Below are 19349 nucleotides of genomic sequence, written 5' to 3' on the forward strand. Positions count from 1 at the left end.
AGACTCCTGATCACTCTCTTCAGACGCATCACAGGGCGACTGATTGCGCTGAGACCCTGAGCAGTGTGATGACGTTGAGGGTCTTTCCCAGCGAGCTCGCTTAGGGTGGCTGGGGCTATCATCTGAGTCATAATACTCAGCCTGAGAAGCCGGGGACCCCCTTGTAGTCTGGATTAATTCCAACTGAGGGGGATTAGAGGACAGAGACCTCGCCGTGTCCATAGACTGAGCCCCAGTCATGGATTGCAAAGTTTCAAGGATTTTTGCCATAGTCACAGACATTCCATCAGCAAAAACTGCAAAGTCTGTCCCTGACACCGGGGCAGGACTTACAAGCGTCTCAGCCTGGGTCACTACCCCTCCGGACTCCGGCTGGCGAAGCAGCACCGGATCTGAGCATTGCACACAATGGGGGTCTTTGGAACCTGCTGGTAGAGCAGCCCCACATGCAGCACACGCAGTGTACACAGCCCTAGCCTTGGCAGCCTTGCGTTTTGTGGATGACATGTTGCTGCCTCCTCAGAGCGATCTGGGGTATCCAGCCAGGAAGCGACCTCACAGTGCAAGAAATAAATAAATATATATATCTGGTGACACAGTACACCAATACACACTGAGGCACTAGAGGGGCCAGCTGAAATGCCGCTTACCGCCCGCTTAAGAGCGGGTGTGTGGTCTCCAAAAGCCCCCTAGTCCAGGTCTCCCAGAGCCTTGCGTCCTTCCTCTAGCCAGACTGCATGTAATGGCTGCCGGCGTCCTGGGAGAGGAGGGGGGGCGGGCCCTGGGCGCTCCTGACTAAGAGCGGGAAGCCTGCTTCCCTCTGTGCCTAGTGAGAGGGCTGGAGCATGTAAATCAGGCTCCAGCCCTCGTCGCTGCTGCGAAACAGCGTCTCTCCCCTACCCTGATTGACAGGGTGGAGGCGGGAACGAAGCGGAGCTAGGCCGCAAAAGCCGGGGACTGGATTTATAAACGCCGCCGCCGTAAAAGCGCGGTCGGCGTGTCCCCGGCGCACCACAAGTCACAGCAGCGCCGCCCGGTCCAGTGGGGGTCGGCGCTGCGTTCCCACAACACAAAGTCCCCCAGTAAACTGTAGGAACACTAACTCCAACGTTACGGTCCCCGGCGCACTACAACACCCAGCCAGCCCGGAGTGTGTCTGTGCCTGCCGGGGACACAGAGTACCTGTATGATGCAGGGCCTTGTCCCTCATTGTACTCCTGCTCCATATCCATCAGGTGCTATGGGTCTGTGGATGGAGCCCGGCGTCAGAGCTTAGAGGCCGGCAGGATCCCACTTCCACAGAGCCCTACAAGGGGATGTGGAAGGAAAACAGCATGTGGGGCTCCAGCCCCTGTACCAGCAATAGGTACCTCAACCTTACAACACCATCCACGGGTGAGAAGGGAGCATGCTGGGGGCCCTATATGGGCCCTCTTTTCTTCCATCCGAAATAGTCAGCAGCTACTGCTGACTAAAATCTGTGGAGCTATGCGTGGATGTCTGACCTCCTTCGCACAAATCTTGAAAACTGGAGAACCCGTGATACCACGGGGGGGTATAGCCAGAAGGGGAGGGGCCTTGCACTTTTTAGTGTAGTGCTTTGTGTGGCCTCCGGAGGGCAGTAGCTATACCCCAATCGTCTGGGTCTCCCAATAGAGCGCTGAAGAAAACACCAATAGCGCCGAGACTTGCCCTTTAAGGGAGCCGAGCGACAAGCCCTTTTCCAACCCAGATTGCAGGAAGGAAAGAAAAGTAGGCAATGCCAATGGCCAGGGGGACACTCCTTGTACAGAGCACCAGTAAAAGAAAATCTTCCACTTCCGTGGTAGATCTTAGCAGACGTGGGCTTCATAGCCTGTCTCATGGTGGCAACGACCCCTTGGGATAATCCTGAGGACACTAGGATTTAGGACGCAATGGCCACACAGTAGGTTCAGGGCCGTAGAATTCAGATGGAAAAACGGCCCTTGGGACAGTAAGTCTGTCCGGTCTGGTAGTGCCCACGGTTGACCGACCGTGAGATGCCTGTCGCCAGAGCTCTTTGATCGTCATGAAAACCGGGACCATGCTGTTGTGCCGATTCGTGAAACCCGTCCGGGTGCAGAGACCATTCTCCTGCGTCCACGCCCTCGTGACTGAGGAAGTCTGCTTCCCAGTTTTCTACGCCCGGGACGTGAACTGCGGATATGGTGTATGCTCTGTCTTCCACCCCTAGCAGAATCCGGCGGACTTCCTGGGAGGCTCGCCGACTGCGTAGTCCGCCTTGGTGGTTGATGTATGCCACCGCTGTGGATTGTCCGACTGAATTCGGATCTGTTTGCCTTCCAGCCACTGCAGGAAGTCTTGCAGGGCAATATACACTGCCCAGAGCTCCAGACAATTGATCTGAAGAGTGGACTCCTCTGAAGAGAGTCCTTGATCGTCTGAGAAAGGGGGACGTTCCTGTGTAGGGACATCGACTTCCCCTCCCATTAGCGAAGAATGTTCTATTGAAGTGGACGCAGATGAAACTGCGTGAAAGGGACTGCCTCTGGATGAGGTGTCTCCTTGAAGGAGAGACTGCACCCCCGTCTGTAGTGACCGCTGTTTGTCCAGTGGAAGCTTCACCATCGCTGAGAGAGTGTGAAACCCCAAGCTAAGATATGCCAGCGATTGGGTTTAACTTTGAAAAGTTGAGGACCCACCCGAAACTCTGGGAAGTCTCCAGCGCCATGTTCAGGCTGTGTTGGCATGCCTCTTAAAAGAGTGCCTTGACAAGTAGATGGTCTAAGTAAGGGATCACAGGGTGACCCTGAGAGTGCGGGAGTGGTCCCACTGCTGCCATGAACTTGGTGAAAACCCGTGGGGCTGTCGCCAGACCGAAGAGTAGGGCTACGAACCGAAGATGCTCGTCTTCAATAACGAATCGTAGCAAACGCCGGTGCTCTGGAGCAATCGGCACGTGGAGATAAGCATCCTGATGTCTATTGATGCTAGGAAATCTCCTTGAGACATTGAGGCAATGACGGAGCGGAGGGTTACATCCGGAACCGCCTGGTTTTCACGTGCTTGTTGAGCAGTTTAAGGTCCAGAACGGAACGGAAGGAGTCGTCCTATTTTGTCACCCCGACCAGATCGGAGTAAAAAGTGTCTCTTGTTCCTGAGGAGGAACCGGGATTACGACTCCTACTGCCTGCAGAAGAGCCTCGGCTCGGCCGGTGAGGAAGTTTTTGCGACAAACTGTCTCTCACCCACCGGCCATTGACCTGTGGCAGTTAAATGTCGCTAAAGCGGGGGAGTCTGCCACCGACCGCGGACGCGGAGAGAGAGGGCTGAAAGTCATGAGGAAACCGCCTTGGTAGCGGTTCCTCCGGCTGCCTTCTCCGGGCGTGATTGAGCCCGCCAGGAACCTGCGCCCCTCTGAGCCTTTTGAGTCCTGTTGGACGAGGGCAATTGGGACGTGCCCGAGCCTGGGAAGGACCGAAACCTCGACTGTCCCTTCTCCTGATGGGTCTTGTTTGATAGCTGGGGTAAGGAAGAATCCGTACCCTTGGACAGTTGAATGATTTAATCCAACCGCTCACGAAACAGTCTGTCACCAGATAAAGGCTATCTGGTTAAGCACTTTTGTGGAAGCAGCATCTGCTCCAATCCCTTAACACTAGGAGCGTAACAACACGGAGTTGGCGGACGCCACTGACGTACGGCTCGTAGAGTCCAGGACAGCATAAACAGCTTGAGTCGCAATGCCGACATTGCGAGGTGAAGGACGCTACTGCGGCCAAGATGTACATGTGACCGCGTCCCTCTGCGCAATACTAGCTGAAATAGCTTGGAGTGCCTCTATGGCTGCGAATGCCGTGGCAACCGACCCGCCGATAGCTTCATAGACAGATTGCAACCAGAGGGCTGTCTGTCTGTCAATGGCATCTTTAAGTGAAGTCCCATCTTCCACTGCAACTATAGATCTAGCCGCAAGCCTGGAGATTGGGGGATCCACCCTTGGAGCGCTTGAGCACGTCAGGGGGGAAGAGACAACGCGTATCCTCAATACGGTTGGAGAAACGCTTATCGGGATAAGCGTGGTGTTCCTGGACTGCTTCTCTGGAGTCAGAGTGACCAGAAAAGTACTCAATATACGCTTGAGATACCGAAATAGGGATTTCTTCTGCTGTGAAGCTGACCCCTCCACTGTAGGAGTTGAGGGAGAAATACCCAACCTTCCATTGATGGACGCTATAAGATTATTCACCATAGCGTCACCGTCCGGTGTATCCGGATTGAGAGCGGTCTCAGGATCATAGTCCTGAACAGCTACGTCTGCATCATCATACAGAGAGTACTGTGATGAAGTCGAGGGCCGTTCTTAGGGAGCTCGCTTAGGCCGTCTGGGACTGTCGTCCGTGTCAGAGCCTGCACCCTGGGATGCATGGGACCCTCCTGGAGCCATGATTTATTTCGAAATCAGGGTGGCCAGGGGCATTGAATCAACATTGCCCAAGGTCTGTCTGGACTGCAAAGTCTGTAAGATGTTAGTCATAGTCACAGACAATATATCAGCGGAAACTGCAACTCCGTCCCTGTCCCTGGACAGGGATCACAGGTGGTTCTTTTGGCCACCTGTAGCAGAGACCCCGTTGAGTAATTGCACACACTGGGGGTCCTGGAACAGTATCGCATGCAGTACAAGCAGCATAGAAAGCCTGTGCCTTGGCACCCATGCTTTTTTTTTTTTTTTTTTTTTTTTTTTTTTGCTGTTGCTGTCTAGCCATCTAGGAGCATTAGCCAAGAATAGCGACCGTACAGTGCAATGTATAGCATACAAGCATGAAGTACAATAAACACTTCAGCACATGCAGTACAAGGAACATAGAAAGCCTGTTTTTCTGCTGCCGTTGTCTAGTTATTCAGGAGCATTAGCCAAGAAAAGCGACATACAGTGAATGTATAGCATACAAGCATGAAAATAACCACTGCAGCACATGCAATCCAAGCAGCATTGAAAGCTTGTGCCTTAGCACCCTTGCTTTTCTGCTGCTGTTGTCTAGTCATCAAGGAGCATTAGCCAAGAATAGCGACATGCAGTGAATGTACAAGCATGAAAATAAACTCTGCAGTACATGCAATCCAAGCAGCATTGAAAGCCTGTGCCTTAGCACCATTGCTGTTTGATGCCGCTGTCTAGCCATCTAGGCGGGTAGACAGCCAAGAATAGTCCTTACAGTGCAATGTAAAGCATACAAGCATAAAGGACACATGACACTGCAGCACATGCAAGACAAGCATCATATAGAGTCTGTGCTTTAGCACCCCTGATCTTTTGCTGCTGTTTCTAGGTCTGCATCCTGAATAGCGACCGTACAAAAGTACAACAGGACACTTCGGCATTAGTGGGTCAGCACTTTAGTTGCCGCTTACCGCCCGCACAAAAGCGGGTGTGTGGCGCCGGAATCCTGTGCTGGTAGCTCAGCGCTTGTCTCCGTTTTCCCGCTCTGCGTGCCGGAATGGCTGCCGGCGTCCAGAGGAGAGGGGCGGGCCGAGGGCGTGCCCGAGACAAGAGCGGGAACCCGGCGCCCACTGTGTCTAGTGAAGGGGGCTGGAGAATGCAAATAAGGCTCCAGCCCTCGGCGCTGCTATAGAACAGCGTCTCTCCCTTTCCCTGAGTGACAGGGTGGGGGCGGGAACGAAGCGGCGCTAGGCCGCAAAAGCCGGGGACTAAAGTTAGAAGCGCCGCCGCCGTAAAAGCGCGGTCGGCGCGTCCCCGGCGCACTACAAGTCGCAGCTGCGCCGCCGCTCCAGGGGCGGTCGGCGCGGCGGTCCCCACACGTAAAGTCCCCCAGTAATCTGCAGGGACTATAAGCCCAGCGCACAGCGCTACAGTCCCCGGCGCACTAGCACACCCAGCAAGCCTGGAGTGTGCATGGCCTGCCATACGGGGACACAGAGTACCTGAAAGTTGCAGGGCCTTGTCCCTGAACGGCACTCCCGCTCCACATCCAGCAGGTTCTATGGGTCTGTGGATGGAGCCCGGCCTCAGGGCTTGGTGGCCGGAAAGATCCCACTTCCTCAGAGCCCCTCAGGGGGATGGGGAAGGAAAACAGCATGTGGGCTCCAGCCTCCGTACCAGCAATAGGTACCTCAACCTTACAAACCGCAAGTGGGGTGAGAAGGGAGCATGCTGGGGGCCCTAGTATGGGCCCTCTTTTCTTCCATCCGATATAGTCAGCAGCTACTGCTGACTAAACAGTGGAGCTTATGCATGGATGTGTGCCTCCTTCGCACAAAGCTTGAAAACTGGTGAGCCAGTGATCCCACTGGGGGTGTATAGCCAGAAGGGGAGGGGCCTTACACTTTTTAGTGTAATTGCTTTGTGTGGCCTCCGGAGGCAGTGCTATACACCCAATCGTCTGGGTCTCCCAATGGAGCGCCGAAGAAAAGGGCCCTTGAGACAGCAAGTCTGGTCGGTCTGGTAGTGCCCACGGTTGGCCTACCGTGAAGTACCATAGATCCGGGTACCCCGACCTCCTCGGCCAATCTGGAACGACGAGGATGGTGCGGCGACAGTCGGTGCCATGAAGCCGGGACGATGTTGTTGTGCCGTGACGCCATTATGTCGACGTCCGGCATCCCGTAGCGGCGACAGATCTCCTGAAACCCGTCCGGGTGAAGAGACCAATCCCCTGCGTTCATACCCTGGCGACTGAGGAAGTCTGCTTCTTAGTTTACCACGCCAGGGATGTGAACTGCGGATATGGTGGATGCTGTGTCTTCTACCCACGTTAGAATCCGCCGGACTTCCTGGAAGGCTTGCCGGCTGCGTGTTCTTCCGTGGTGGTAGATGTATGCCACCGCTGTGGAGATATCCGACTGAATTCGGATCTGCTTGCTTTCCAGCCACTGCTGGAAGGCTTGTAGGACAAGATACACTGCTCTGATTTCCAGAACATTGATCTGAAGGGTGGACTCTTGCTGAGTCCACGTACTTTGAGCCCTGTGGTGGAGAAAAACTGCTCCCCACTCTGATAGACTCGTGTCTGTCGTAACTACCGCCCAGGATGGGGGTAGGAAGGACCTTCCTTCTGACCATGAGGTGGGAAGAAGCCACTACCGTAGAGATTCCTTGGCCGCCTGAGAAAGGAAGACGTCTCTGTCGATGGACGTCGACCTCCCGTCTCCTTGGCGGAGAATGTCCTATTGTAGTGGACGCAGATGAAACTGCGCGAAAGGGACTGCCGCCATTGCTACCATCTTACATGGGAAGTGCATGAGGCGTCTCAATGTGTGCGACTGATCCTAAAGGAGAGATTGCAGCCTTGTCTGTAGTGAACGCTGTTTGTCTAGCGGAAGCTTCACTATCGCTGAGAGAGTATGAAACTCCATGCCTAGATATGTTAGCGATTGGCCCGGGGTCGGATCTGACTTTGAAAAGTTGATGATCCACCTGAAACTCCGGAGAGTCTTCAGCGCAACGTTCAGGCTGTGTTGGCATGCCTCTTGAGAGGGTGCCTTGACAAGTGGATCGTCCAATACGGGATCACAGAGTGACCTTGAGATTGCAGGACTGCTACTACTGCTGCCATGACCTTAGCGAAGACCCGTGGGGCTGTCGCCAGCCGGAAGGCAGAGTTACGAACTGAAGGTGTTCGTCTCTTATAACAAAGCGTAGAAACGCTGGAGCTCTGGATCAATCGTCACGTGGGGATAAGCATCCTTGACGTCTATCGATGTTAGGAAATTTCCTTGAGACATTGAGGCGATGACGGAGCGGGGGGATTCCATCCGGAACCGCCTGGAGTTCACGAGCTGGTTGAGCCGTGTTAGATCCAGAACGGGACGGAAAGACCCGTCCCTTTTTTTTTTTTTTTTTTTTTTTTTTTTTTGGCACGACAAATAATTCGGCGTAAAAACCGTGACCTTGTTCCTGAAGAGGAACGGGGGTCACCACTCGTTCCGCCTTTAGAGTGGACACTGCTTGCAGAAGAGCATCGGCTCGGTCGGGAGGTGGAGAAGTTCTGAAGAATCGAGTTGGAGGACGAGAACTGAACTCTATCCTGTACCCGTGAGACAGAATGTTTCTCACCGAACGGTCTTATACCTGTGGCAGCTAAATATCGCCAAGGCGGGAGAGCCTGCTACTGACCGAGGATGCGAAGAGAGGAAGCCGCAAGTCATAAGGAAGCCTCTTGGAAGCGGGTTTTCAGTCTGTCTTTTTTGGGCGTGACTGAGCCCGCCAAGAAACTGAGCTCCTCTGATCCTTCTGAGTCCTCTTTGGACGAGGAGAAATGGGACCTGCCCGAGCCTTGAAAAGACCGAAACCCCGACTTGGTCTGTTGGGGTTAGTTTTGTCTGGGCTGAGGTAAGGATGAATCCTTACTCTGGAAATGTTTAATGATTTCATCTCACGCACACTAAACAGGCGGTTAGCAGAACAAGGCAAACTGGTTAAGCCCTTTTTTGGAAGCAGAATCTGTCTTCCATTCAGTTAACAACCAGGCTCTGCGCAAAAACACGGAGTTAGCAGGCGCCAATGCCTTACGGCTCGTAGAGTCTAGGACAGCATTAATCGCATAAGACGGAAATGCCGACATTTGAGCGGTTAAGGATGACACTTGCGGAACAGATGTACGTGTGACCGTGTCCATCTGTGTAAGACAAGCTGAAGTAGCTTGGAGTGCCCCTACGGTTGCGAATGCTGGAGCCAACAGCGCGCCGATAGCCTCATAGATGGATTTCGACCAGAGATCCCTCTGTCTGTCAGTGGCATCTTTAAGTGCAGCCCCATCTTCCCCTGCAACTATGGATCTAGCTGCAAGCCTGGAGATTGGAGGATGCCCGTTGGGACACTGGGTCCAGCCATTGCCCACGTCAGGGGGTATGGATAACGTGTATCCTAAGCCGTTTGGAGAAGCGCTTAACTGGATAAGCGTGGTGTTCCTGGACTGCCTGTGTAAAGTCAGAGTGGTCCAGGAAAGTACTTAATTTACGGTTGGGATACGTGAAATGGAATTTCTCTTGCTGTGAAGCTGACTCCTCCACTGGAGGAGCTGGGGGAGAAATAACTAACATTCTATTGATGGACGCTATGAGATTATTGACTATGGCGTTACCATCAGGTGTATCCAGATTGCGAGCGGTCTCAGGATTAGAATCTTGAGCAGCTACCTCCGCCACATCACACAGAGAGTCCTTGCTAGGACCTTGACTAGTGTGATGAAGTCGAGGGCCGCTCATAGTGAGCCTCTCAGGCTGCCATTGATTTGAGAGACCTGTCTGGACTGCAAGGCTTCTAGTATCATAGCCATAGTCTCAGAAAATCTGTCAGTAAATACTGCAGACTTCGTCCCCATGTCCTGGACGATTAGCAGAGACTCCATTGCATACAATGGGGGTCTATGTACCCTGCCGGCCATATAGCTGTACATGCTGTACCGGCTGCATAGAAAACATGTGCTTCTGCACCTCTGTTTTACACAGACAATATGCTGTTATCTCCTCCGCACAATCAAGGAGGGTATATACAAAAATGCCACCAAACAGTGCAATGCATAGTGAATAAGCATATATGTATATGTGCACTTCGGCACTAGTGGAGTCAGCACCACAGGTGCTGTTTAACGCCTGGCCACAGCGGTTGTGTGACTATCCGAATCCCTGCTAGGGATTCCTAAACTTGTCTCTTCTGTCGCTACAGAAAACACTGACAAGAATGGCTGCCGGCGTCCTGTGCAGAGGAAGAAGCCGTGGGCGTGCCTGAGAAAGTGCGGGAATCCGGCTTCACAGTGCACGCAGTGAGAGGGGTGGAGTATGCAAAGCATACTCCAGCTCTCAGCGCTGCCGGTTTCACAGTGCACACAGTGAGAGGGATGGAGTATGCAAAGCATACTCCAGCTCTCAGCGCTGCCGTGCTGTGCAGCGTCACGCCCCTACCCTGACTGGCAGGTCTGTGGGCGGAAACAAAGTGAGCCTAGGCCGCGCAAGCCGGGGACTCGAGTGATAAGCGCGGCCGGCATATAAGCCTTGGTCGGCGCGGAAGTCCCCGGCGCACCACAAGTCCCAGCCGCGCCTGAAATAAAAATGGCGGCGGCGGTTAGCGCGGTAGTCCCGTAATACACTAACACACCCAGCTAAGCTGAATTGTGCGATGGCACTAGTGCGGGCAGCGCCGCCATCCCTGGCGCACTAACACACCCAGCAGTGCTGCCGTGTGTCCGTGCGCGGTCCCCACAGGGACACAGAGTACCTCATCGTAGCAGGGCCATGTCCCTGAGGATACTCCGCTCCATGTCCAGCAGGTTCTCAGGGTCTGTGGATGGAGCACGGCCTCAGTGCCTGGAGACCGATATGATCCCACTTCACCCAGAGCCCTAAGGGGATGGGGAAGGAAAGCAGCATGTGGGCTCCAGCCTCCGTACCCACAATGGGTACCTCAACCTTAACAAACACCTCCGACAAAAGTGGGGTGAGAAGGGAGCATGCTGGGGGCCCTAGTATGGGCCCTCTTTTCATCCATCCGACATAGTCAGCAGCTGCTGCTGACTAAACAGTGGAGCTATGCGTGGATGTCTGACCTCCTTCGCACAAAGCACAAAACTGGTGAGCCCGTGATCCCACGGGGAGTGTATAGCCAGAAGGGGAGGGGCCTTACACTTTTAAGTGTAATACTTTGTGTGGCCTCCGGAGGCAGTAGCTATACACCCAATTGTCTGGGTCTCCCAATTAGGAGCGACAAAGAAAGTGATGATTCTTATTGATAATGCTACTTTCTGTTCACAATAAGAGACGACAATTTATGTCGATAAATTGAACTACACAAACTTGTCTTATCAACCTTGCTGCCTGAGTAAGGAAATGTGTTCAATACCAACCCATAGTGATCTAAGCATACCCCCAGAAGGGAAAAAATATAATCATAATATTCCTGCAGGTAAAGCTCACCTCTTCATGCTGGAAATTATCTACTAGATATTTAAAACAGAGGCAAGTGCGTTCCACGGATATCATATCCTATAAAACAAAATATTATGTGTCAACATAATCTGACAGGTCTGGTATGAAGCCAACAGATATGCTGGACAGCAAAAATGTGTGGAAAGCCAGCTCCTAAAGGGCCTTGAAGCTGCAGAGACCAAGTAAACATAAGAGCTTGGTTTAAAGGGAACCTGTCACCTACTCACCTGTGGGGCGGGGCGAGTCGGTCGCTTGTCTTGACCCGGCGCATGCTTTCTTCCTTCCATCACCGTCCTCCTCCTTGCGTTGTGTGGATGACACGTCCTACGTCATCCACACAGAGTCCTCCATTGCTTTCCTGCGCATGTGCACCTCCCTCTGCCCTGCTGAGGGCAGAGCACAGTATAGTAATGCACAGGTGCGGGAAAAGGTCAAACAACGTCTGCGCATGCGCACTACAATACTCTGATCGGCCTGCAGCAGGGCAGAGAGACGTGCGCGTGGGCAGGGGCGTGATGGAGGGACAATGTGTGTATGACATAGGAAGCATCATCTACACAAAGCAAGAAGGAGGACGGCGATCGCAAGAACGCGCCGGATCAAGACCAGCAACGCCCATCGGAACAGGACCACCTGCATGTGAGTAGGTGACAGTTTCCTTTTAATAATAATTCAACAAAAAAGGAAGCCGCAATATTTCAGCCAATAAATGACATTATATACAGTGAATTCTTCTGTATTGCCCCATATTTTTATTTCTCATATTGTGATAAGTAAGAATTTTCTACTGACTTAGGCTATGTGCCCACGGGGAAAGTGTCCTGTGGATATATCCGCAGAACATTCCGCAGGAGCTCCAAGAAAACCGCAGCACAACTTTTGTCTGTTAGTGCTGGGGTTGTATTGCAGAATGTCCTGCGGATATGCTGCGGTCATCCTGCATTGAGGATACGCTACCATGGCTTCGGCACTGCATCCTCAATGCAGAACAAGTGCTGCAGTGATCGGGGAGTTCATACTTACCTCCATCACGCAGCACTTCACTTTCCGGCCGTGTCTGTCTGCACTTTGCAGGAGAAGGTGGGTGGGCCTGAACTAGCTCCGGCTGTCACATGATCGGAGCTCGTGAAGGCCCCGCCCACCTCCTGCTGTCCGCTCCTGGCTCCACCGCACTCCTCTGCACCGGAGGAAGTGACTGTGGTGTCTTCTATCAGGACAGGTAAGTATGGATCGTGTGGAATAATCCACAGAAATAATTGACATGGTGCAGATTTTTCCGCAGGGAAATCCACATTATTTCCACTGCGGAAAAAAACGCAGCATGAGCGCAGCACTTCCAAAATGCCATAGAAATGGCTGGGGACTCGCTGTACTGCAGATTTTTGAGAAATCCGCGGAATTTCCGCAAAAAAATTGTGGCAAATTCCGCAAATTTTCTGAAGCGTGGGCACATAGCCTTAAGCCTGCTTTACACGAGACGACCGATTGTGCGATAGCACGATCGATCGTACCTGCCCCCCGTCATTTTTGCGTCACGGCAATTAGTTGCCCGTGGCGCACAAACTCGTTTAACCCCCGTCACATGTACTTACCTTCCGGACGACCTCGCTGTGGGCGACGAACGTCCACTTCCTGGAAACACGGCAGCCGGCCAATAGAAGCGGAGGGGCGGAGATGAGCGGGACGTAAACATCCCGCCCACCTACGTCCTTCCACATAGCTGGCGTGAGCCGCGGTGACGCACATAAGCTGTGTTCATCGATCCCGTGGTGTCACACGGAGCAACGTGTGATGCCACGGAAACGATGAACAACCGCCGCCATTTTAATTAAACAATTTTATGAAACCTAGCGACGAGTACACAACTCACGATTTGTGAGCGATACTGCGTCGCTAGGAGGTGTCACACAGCCCGACGTCGCAAGCGATGCCGGACATGCGTCACAAAAACAGTGACCTCGACGATCTATCTCACGATAGATCGTCTCGTGTAAAGCACCCTTTAGACTCAATACTGAAGCACGGACAATAAGTGTTTTGGCCAATAGTCAGGTTTCCATATTGACATTGGTTTAAAATATTTATAAGCAGGAGAAAAAACAAAGCAACACTATAAAGGGATAAAACTATACCAATGGTATAAAAACTACTATAGAAATTCTTACCCGATGTATTAATCTGTGAGTCAGCAGCGGCAGAAAATCAACGATATAGGGAAACTCATCTGGCCTGATGCTCTGGCAGCAGTGGGCAGCGATGAGTAAAGCGTTCCTCTGAGCACTGATGGAGAAGAAGTCTAGATGTGAGAGGCAGTCGGCAAGTCCTCCCTGTGAAATAAGAGGTCATCAGTAACTGGTAGCCATTTATAAACTGAAACATACAGCAGAGCTATACTGCGGTGCAGCTCCTGTGGTCGCACTCACCGCCTGCAGAACCTCTTTACTATACCAGCGGGACAACCTTTCCAGAGCAATGAGAACCTGTTCTGCTACATCAAGACACTGAATCACTTGCAACTGAAAGTGAAAAGAAAGAAAAGTTATTCCACTATATTGTGTCAGTCTATAAAAATCCACGTCCATCATAAATCAAACAAGACAATTTTTACCTTTTCTAAAAACGCAGGAATAGAATAAAGCATCACATCTAAGGAACCTGGAACCACTACAGACATGAGGTTTATTGCTCGGCATGCATGGTACATCTATAAAATACAGGGGATACAATGAAACATGAAAGAAACCTTCTGTAATATATCCTAAACAGACTCCACTATCCTCTACATGATATCATTACATTATCACCTTATGCAGTGACACATCGTCCTCAAAATAATGCAAATACTGCACATTTACTACATTACAAGGTAACAGGAGACAGCGTCTAGCTGTAAATTTTAGAGTCTGGAGACAACAGCACTTACAATGTCAAAGTTGTGCTCCATCCGCAGCAAACGTATCTGAAAACACATTATAGAGAGCAAGGTTAGACAATAATGATGTTATTTAATATTGTATGTAAGTGTACAGCTATGTCAGGTGTACGAGGGGCTGCTAAGTCTTTGGCTTTACCCAGAAAGAAACAAGATAGGATGATGAAACTTTGCATTTATTCCACATACTCTCCACTGAGGACAACACACTTCTTACATCGGTATTCCAAGTTCTGTAAGCCTAGCAAAAAGAAGGATGTCGGTTGTGCCTCAAACCAGGCATCTGTAGCAGCCATTGCATCAGAAATGGCGTGAATTTTGTACCCTTGAGGTGTTTCTTCAGGTTTGCAAACAGATGATAGTGAGAGGGAGATAGATCTCGTGAACAAGGTGGGTGGTAGAAGCCCAGCTCTGCCAGTTTTGCCGTGGTTGCTTGTGCAGTGTGAGCAGAGGTGTTGTGTTGCAGAAACTAGATTCCTTTGGACAGATTACCGCGCCTTTTAGCCTTCAGAGCTGCCTGCAACTGGTCCAAAAGTTCAATGTAATACTTTGCATTGAAGGTGGAACCCTTTTGAAGGTAGTCCACTAACAGCACTCCCTCCTTATCCTAGAACACAGACGCCATCACCTTAATGGCTGATTTTTGAACCCTGAACTTCTTTGGACAAGGAGAACCACTGTGCCTCCACTCTTCTGACTGCTCCTTATTTTCAGGGTCATACAAATAAATCCAGGTCTCATCCATAGTGACCAGTCCATCCAGGAAGTTCTTATCAGTTCGGAAACGCTGACAAATGATCCAGGAAGTTTTTTTCTTACATGCTTCTCTGATCTGTTGTCAAACATATGGGGACCCACTTTGCAAATAGCTTCCTGATGTCCAAATGTTCATGGATAATGACACAAACACGTTCACGGGAAATCCCCATGATGTCTGCTAATTCTTTAGCTGAAATTTGTCGATTCTCCAGTATGAGGTTGTGCACAGCATCAACGATTTCCGGAACAACAACTACTCTCAGTGACCTGTTTTAAATTTGGCAACCCAGTTCTTAACTGTGGAACATGAAGGGCATTGATCCCCCAATGTCTGCGACATATCACCATGAATATCCTTTGCGGACTTTCCTTGCAGAAACAAGAATTTTATCACTCCATTGCTCTCAGTTGCTGTGAATATCACATTAGACTCCGCCATTTTGTTTTCCCGCGTGTGTACAACACTGTTGCTGTAAGCAACAAACACAAAATTTTGAAAATATATATTAGACACATAAGGCTTTCATGTGATGTAACATTCATTACCACAGAAAGAAAAAAAGATCACAAAGCCAAAGACTTATCAGCAGCCCCTCGTAAAACCAAATAATACCCCCAGAATTGCCATATTGGATTATTTCCTCTTTCCTACCAGTGCAGGCATGACTTTCTCCACAGGGAATACTTCGAGGACTTCTTTATCAACCTTCTCCAGCATTTGGTACATCTCTTTGAGAGCTTGAAGTTGCTGACTCTCATCTTTCGCCTCTATACTCTGCAGCAACTGGAGGGCCTTGGCGACTGAAAAGAATGGAGTTAGATGTATAAAGCCTTTCTATGCAAAACTAAGCTTTCCATACACAATAGAGAGTGCGGCTGATAAAAGTATGCAGCTTTAAAGAATAAGCTGGGCTTTTACTTGTAAGATTGTGGTCAAGTTCCTACCAAATCTGCTCTTAAAGATATAAAAAGATTAGTTATGGGCAAACCTAAACTGCAAATTTCGGGGACAGTACCGGATACCTAATGTTCGTGCACTGACCCCGAATGTGGACTTCCCAGAGAAGTCTGAGTTACTGTTTGGGTTAGCCATCCGGACAATTGAAAAACAAAAAAAAAGAAAATAAGGAATAAAGCAGGACAATTATATTTACCGACCTTCCCCGTGGCTGTAACACTACTTCCAGGTCCGATCATTAACTCTCATACATATTCACAGCTTCCCCCGCCCCCCGTCAGTCCCGGTGGCTGTGATGGGTTGCAGTCAGACTGCGCCAGCCCCCATCCTACCCGTGTGACACTGTTTGTGATTGGTTGTAATCATTCATGCTGTCTGCATCCCTATGAGTGGTGTAAAAATAAATAAATTGGAGCAGGGTCCCCTCATAATGTGATATCCAGTGCAGATAAAGCCGTGCGATTATCTTGGCTGTGTATTAAAATAAGAGGGACTCTATTGTGCTTTTTTTTTTTTTTTTTAATTAGTTACATGAACAATTTTTAAAAACCGACCTGCGGTGCCCCTCAAGTTTGATACCCAGTGAAGATAAAGCCAACAGCTGGGGGCTGGTATTCTCAGGCTGAGGAGGCCCATGGTTATTGGTCCCCCAGCTTAAAAATAGAAGCCTGCAGCCACCCAGAATTGTCGCATACAATTAGATGCGACAATTCCAGCACTTTACCCGGCTCATCACGATTGCCATGGTGCAGTGGCAATCAGAGTAATATAAGAAGTAAATAACAGCTCACAGCTGACAGTAAGCCCTAGATTAGTAATGGATAGGAGTCTATGAAACCCCTCCATTACTAATCCTGGAAGTGAAAAAAATAAACACAAACACCAAAAAAATCCTTTATTTGAAATAAAATACAAAAAATCCCACCCTCTTTCTCCAATTTATTAATTCACCAAAGACCTAGGTCCAACATAATGCACATGAGGTACTGCAACAATCCCAGCTCTGATCCATACTAGAATCGCAGCACGTGGGCACACTGCAGAACATGACCACCCACTGTGGCCTCAGGCAGAGATTGACTGAGCTGTGAGGTCACTGAGTTTACCTACGGTCATAGCTGGAGGTTCCTACAGTACCCCACCTGTGACCGCAGGTAAATTCACCTCAGGTAAACTCATTGAACTCAGTGCCTCACCTAAGGTGAACTCATTCAGTTCAATGAGACCTGCATCTCCTGGCAGAATGCCAAGGGTTTTTTATTTTACAAGAAATGAAGATTTGGTGCTGAATTTATACAAAATATTCCTGCACCAAGACTGAGCACACACAGCGAGACAAATGGAGTGGAATGCGATAATAAAAATCACATTCCATCTGTACCCATGAGTGATTTTTTTTTCTCAGCCCCAATTGGAACGAGAAAACAATCGCAGCATGCTGTGGGCGGAATCAGATTCATTTTCACTAGCACCCATACAAGTCTATGGATGCGAGAGAAACATCGCATTGCACTCACATAACACCGATGTAATGCGAGTGCAGTGTGAGAATCGTATCAGATGACAATGGAGGAGATGGGGAGATTACTCCCTCCCTCTGCTCCGCAGCGCCCGCCCTCCCCTCCTCAGCTGTGCTGTGATCGCAGGATCGCAACACAGTGGCATGACAATTGCATGACCCTCAGCTTACACTCCAGCAGAGCGGGAGGTGAGTGTCATACGAATGACTCGCATTCATGGCCATGTGTCCCTAGCCCAATACTGCATCTCCTGGCAAAAAAAGGCATCAAAACGTGATATGTTCTTTTGTCAAGAGATGCCGATTTGGTGCAGGAATTTGATGTATAAATTTCAGCACCAAATTCACATCTCATGGCAAAAAAATCACATCAAAACCTCATCATGTTTTGATGCCTTTTTGTCAGGAGATGCAAATTTGGTAAGGAATTTGGTGTATACTGTATATTTCAGCACCAAACAATTTTCAGATTTATATTCGTAAAATATTTAGAAAACCATGTATCATTTCCTTTACACTGCATATATACTTGCTGTTTTGTGTTGGTAAATCACATAAAATACATTTAAGTTTGAAGGTGTAAAATGAAAAAAATGTGGAAAAGTTCGCACAGTATGAATGCATTTTCAAGGCAGTGTCAATGAGTTATGTTGTTTTCTTTAGGCCATGGATAGTATGCCATTAAATTCATGTGTAAAGCTATCCTACACCTCATGCAGACTTTCATGATTCACGTATGCGGGAAAATAAAACAATCGTCAGAGTCATCGGTGTTTTCCATCTGATTTTTACTAGTGTTTGGTCAGTGTCTGATTTGACCATCAAAGTTTCAGCAGTGATTTCACACATAGAAACAAGAAATTAAAAAAAAAGTTTAAAAAAAAAAATAGAGCAACAACAATTTGGGCACTCCCGGTCAAAATTACTGCTATTGTGAACAGGCATAAAGTTAAAGATGACACATTTTCTTTGTATTTTAGGGAAAAAAACAATTTTCAACATTAACATTTTTTAATTAAGAAAAACAGAAAATGTGCAGATGTAAAAGTTTGGGCACCCTGCATAGTTAGTACCTAGTAGCCCCCGTCTCCCCCTTTGGCAAATATCACAGCTTGTAAATGCTTTTTGTGGCAGACAAGAGTCTTTCAATTCTTGTTTGAGGGATTTTCTTCCATTCTTTCTTGGGAAAGTCTTCCTTTTCTGTTTGTCTCCTGAGACGTCTTGCATGCACTGCTATTTTGAGGTCTAGCCACAGATTTTCAGTGATGTTCAGATCAGGGGACTGTGAGGGTCATTGTAAAACCCTCAGCTTGCGTCTTTTGAGGTTGTCTATTGTGAGTTTTGATGTGTGTTTAGGATCATTGTCCATTTGTAGAAGCCATCCTCTTTTCAACTTCAGCTTTTTTACAGATGGTGGTATGTTTGCATTAAGAATTTGTTGAAATTTCATTTAATCCATTTTTCCCTCTACCTGTGAAATGTTCACCGTGCCACAGGCTGTAACACAACCCTAAAGAATGATTGATTCACCTCCATGCTTAATGGTTGGCGAGATTTTCTTTTCCTGAAATTCTGTGCCATTTTTTCTCCACACATACCTTTGATCATTGTGGCCAAAGACTTCTATTTTAACCTCATCGGTCCACAGGACTTGTTTCCAAAATGCATCAGACTTGTTTAGATGTTCTTTATAATTCTGACGCTGAATTTTATGGTGAGGACACAGGAGAGGTTTTCTTCTGATGACTCTTCCATGAAGGCCATATTTGATTAGGTGTACAGTAGAACAATATACCACAACTCCAGAATCTGATACCTCTTCCTGAAGGTCTTTTGCAATGAAACCGGGGATCTTATTACCTCTCGAGAAATCCTATAAACACCTACCACAGAAATTTTGCTTGGTCTTCCAAACCTTATCGTGACCTACGCTGTTCCTGTTAACTACCATTTCTTAATTGCATTTCTAATTGAGGAAAGGACAACTTGAAAACGTTTTGCTCTCCTCTTATAGCCTTCTATTTTGTCAGCCTCCTTCACCATTTTCATTTCAGAGTGCTAGGCAGCTGCACAATCCGGATTTGGGGTTTTTTTTTTTGTTTTTTTTCTTCTCTCTCTCTTCTCTCTCTCTCTCTTCTCTCTCGCAGGGCCTAACTCCGGATCGCATCCAGACTTCTCTGTCAACCCGCTGGGTAGCCGCCGAACCCGGATTTTTCACTATCCGCTCAACTCTAGCCATACACCCCAAAATGGCT

General features: G+C 49.2%; 1 protein-coding gene across 1 annotated transcript in view; it reads right to left on the reverse strand.

Annotated features, from left to right (window-relative positions):
- Window positions 1-19349, reverse strand: part of LOC142296903 (E3 ubiquitin-protein ligase TRIP12-like) — a 498462-nt gene that overhangs the window by 387356 nt on the left and 91757 nt on the right. Inside the window, exons 5-10 of the mRNA XM_075341010.1 lie at window positions 15270-15418; window positions 13850-13885; window positions 13535-13630; window positions 13350-13442; window positions 13092-13253; window positions 10915-10983 (exon numbers count right to left, since the gene is read on the reverse strand). Of these exons, the coding sequence (XP_075197125.1) occupies window positions 10915-10983; window positions 13092-13253; window positions 13350-13442; window positions 13535-13630; window positions 13850-13885; window positions 15270-15418 (605 nt within the window). The remainder of the gene's footprint in view (window positions 1-10914; window positions 10984-13091; window positions 13254-13349; window positions 13443-13534; window positions 13631-13849; window positions 13886-15269; window positions 15419-19349) is intronic.

The sequence above is a fragment of the Anomaloglossus baeobatrachus genome, chromosome 3, assembly GCF_048569485.1.
Source record: "Anomaloglossus baeobatrachus isolate aAnoBae1 chromosome 3, aAnoBae1.hap1, whole genome shotgun sequence".
Taxonomy (NCBI): domain Eukaryota; kingdom Metazoa; phylum Chordata; class Amphibia; order Anura; family Aromobatidae; genus Anomaloglossus; species Anomaloglossus baeobatrachus.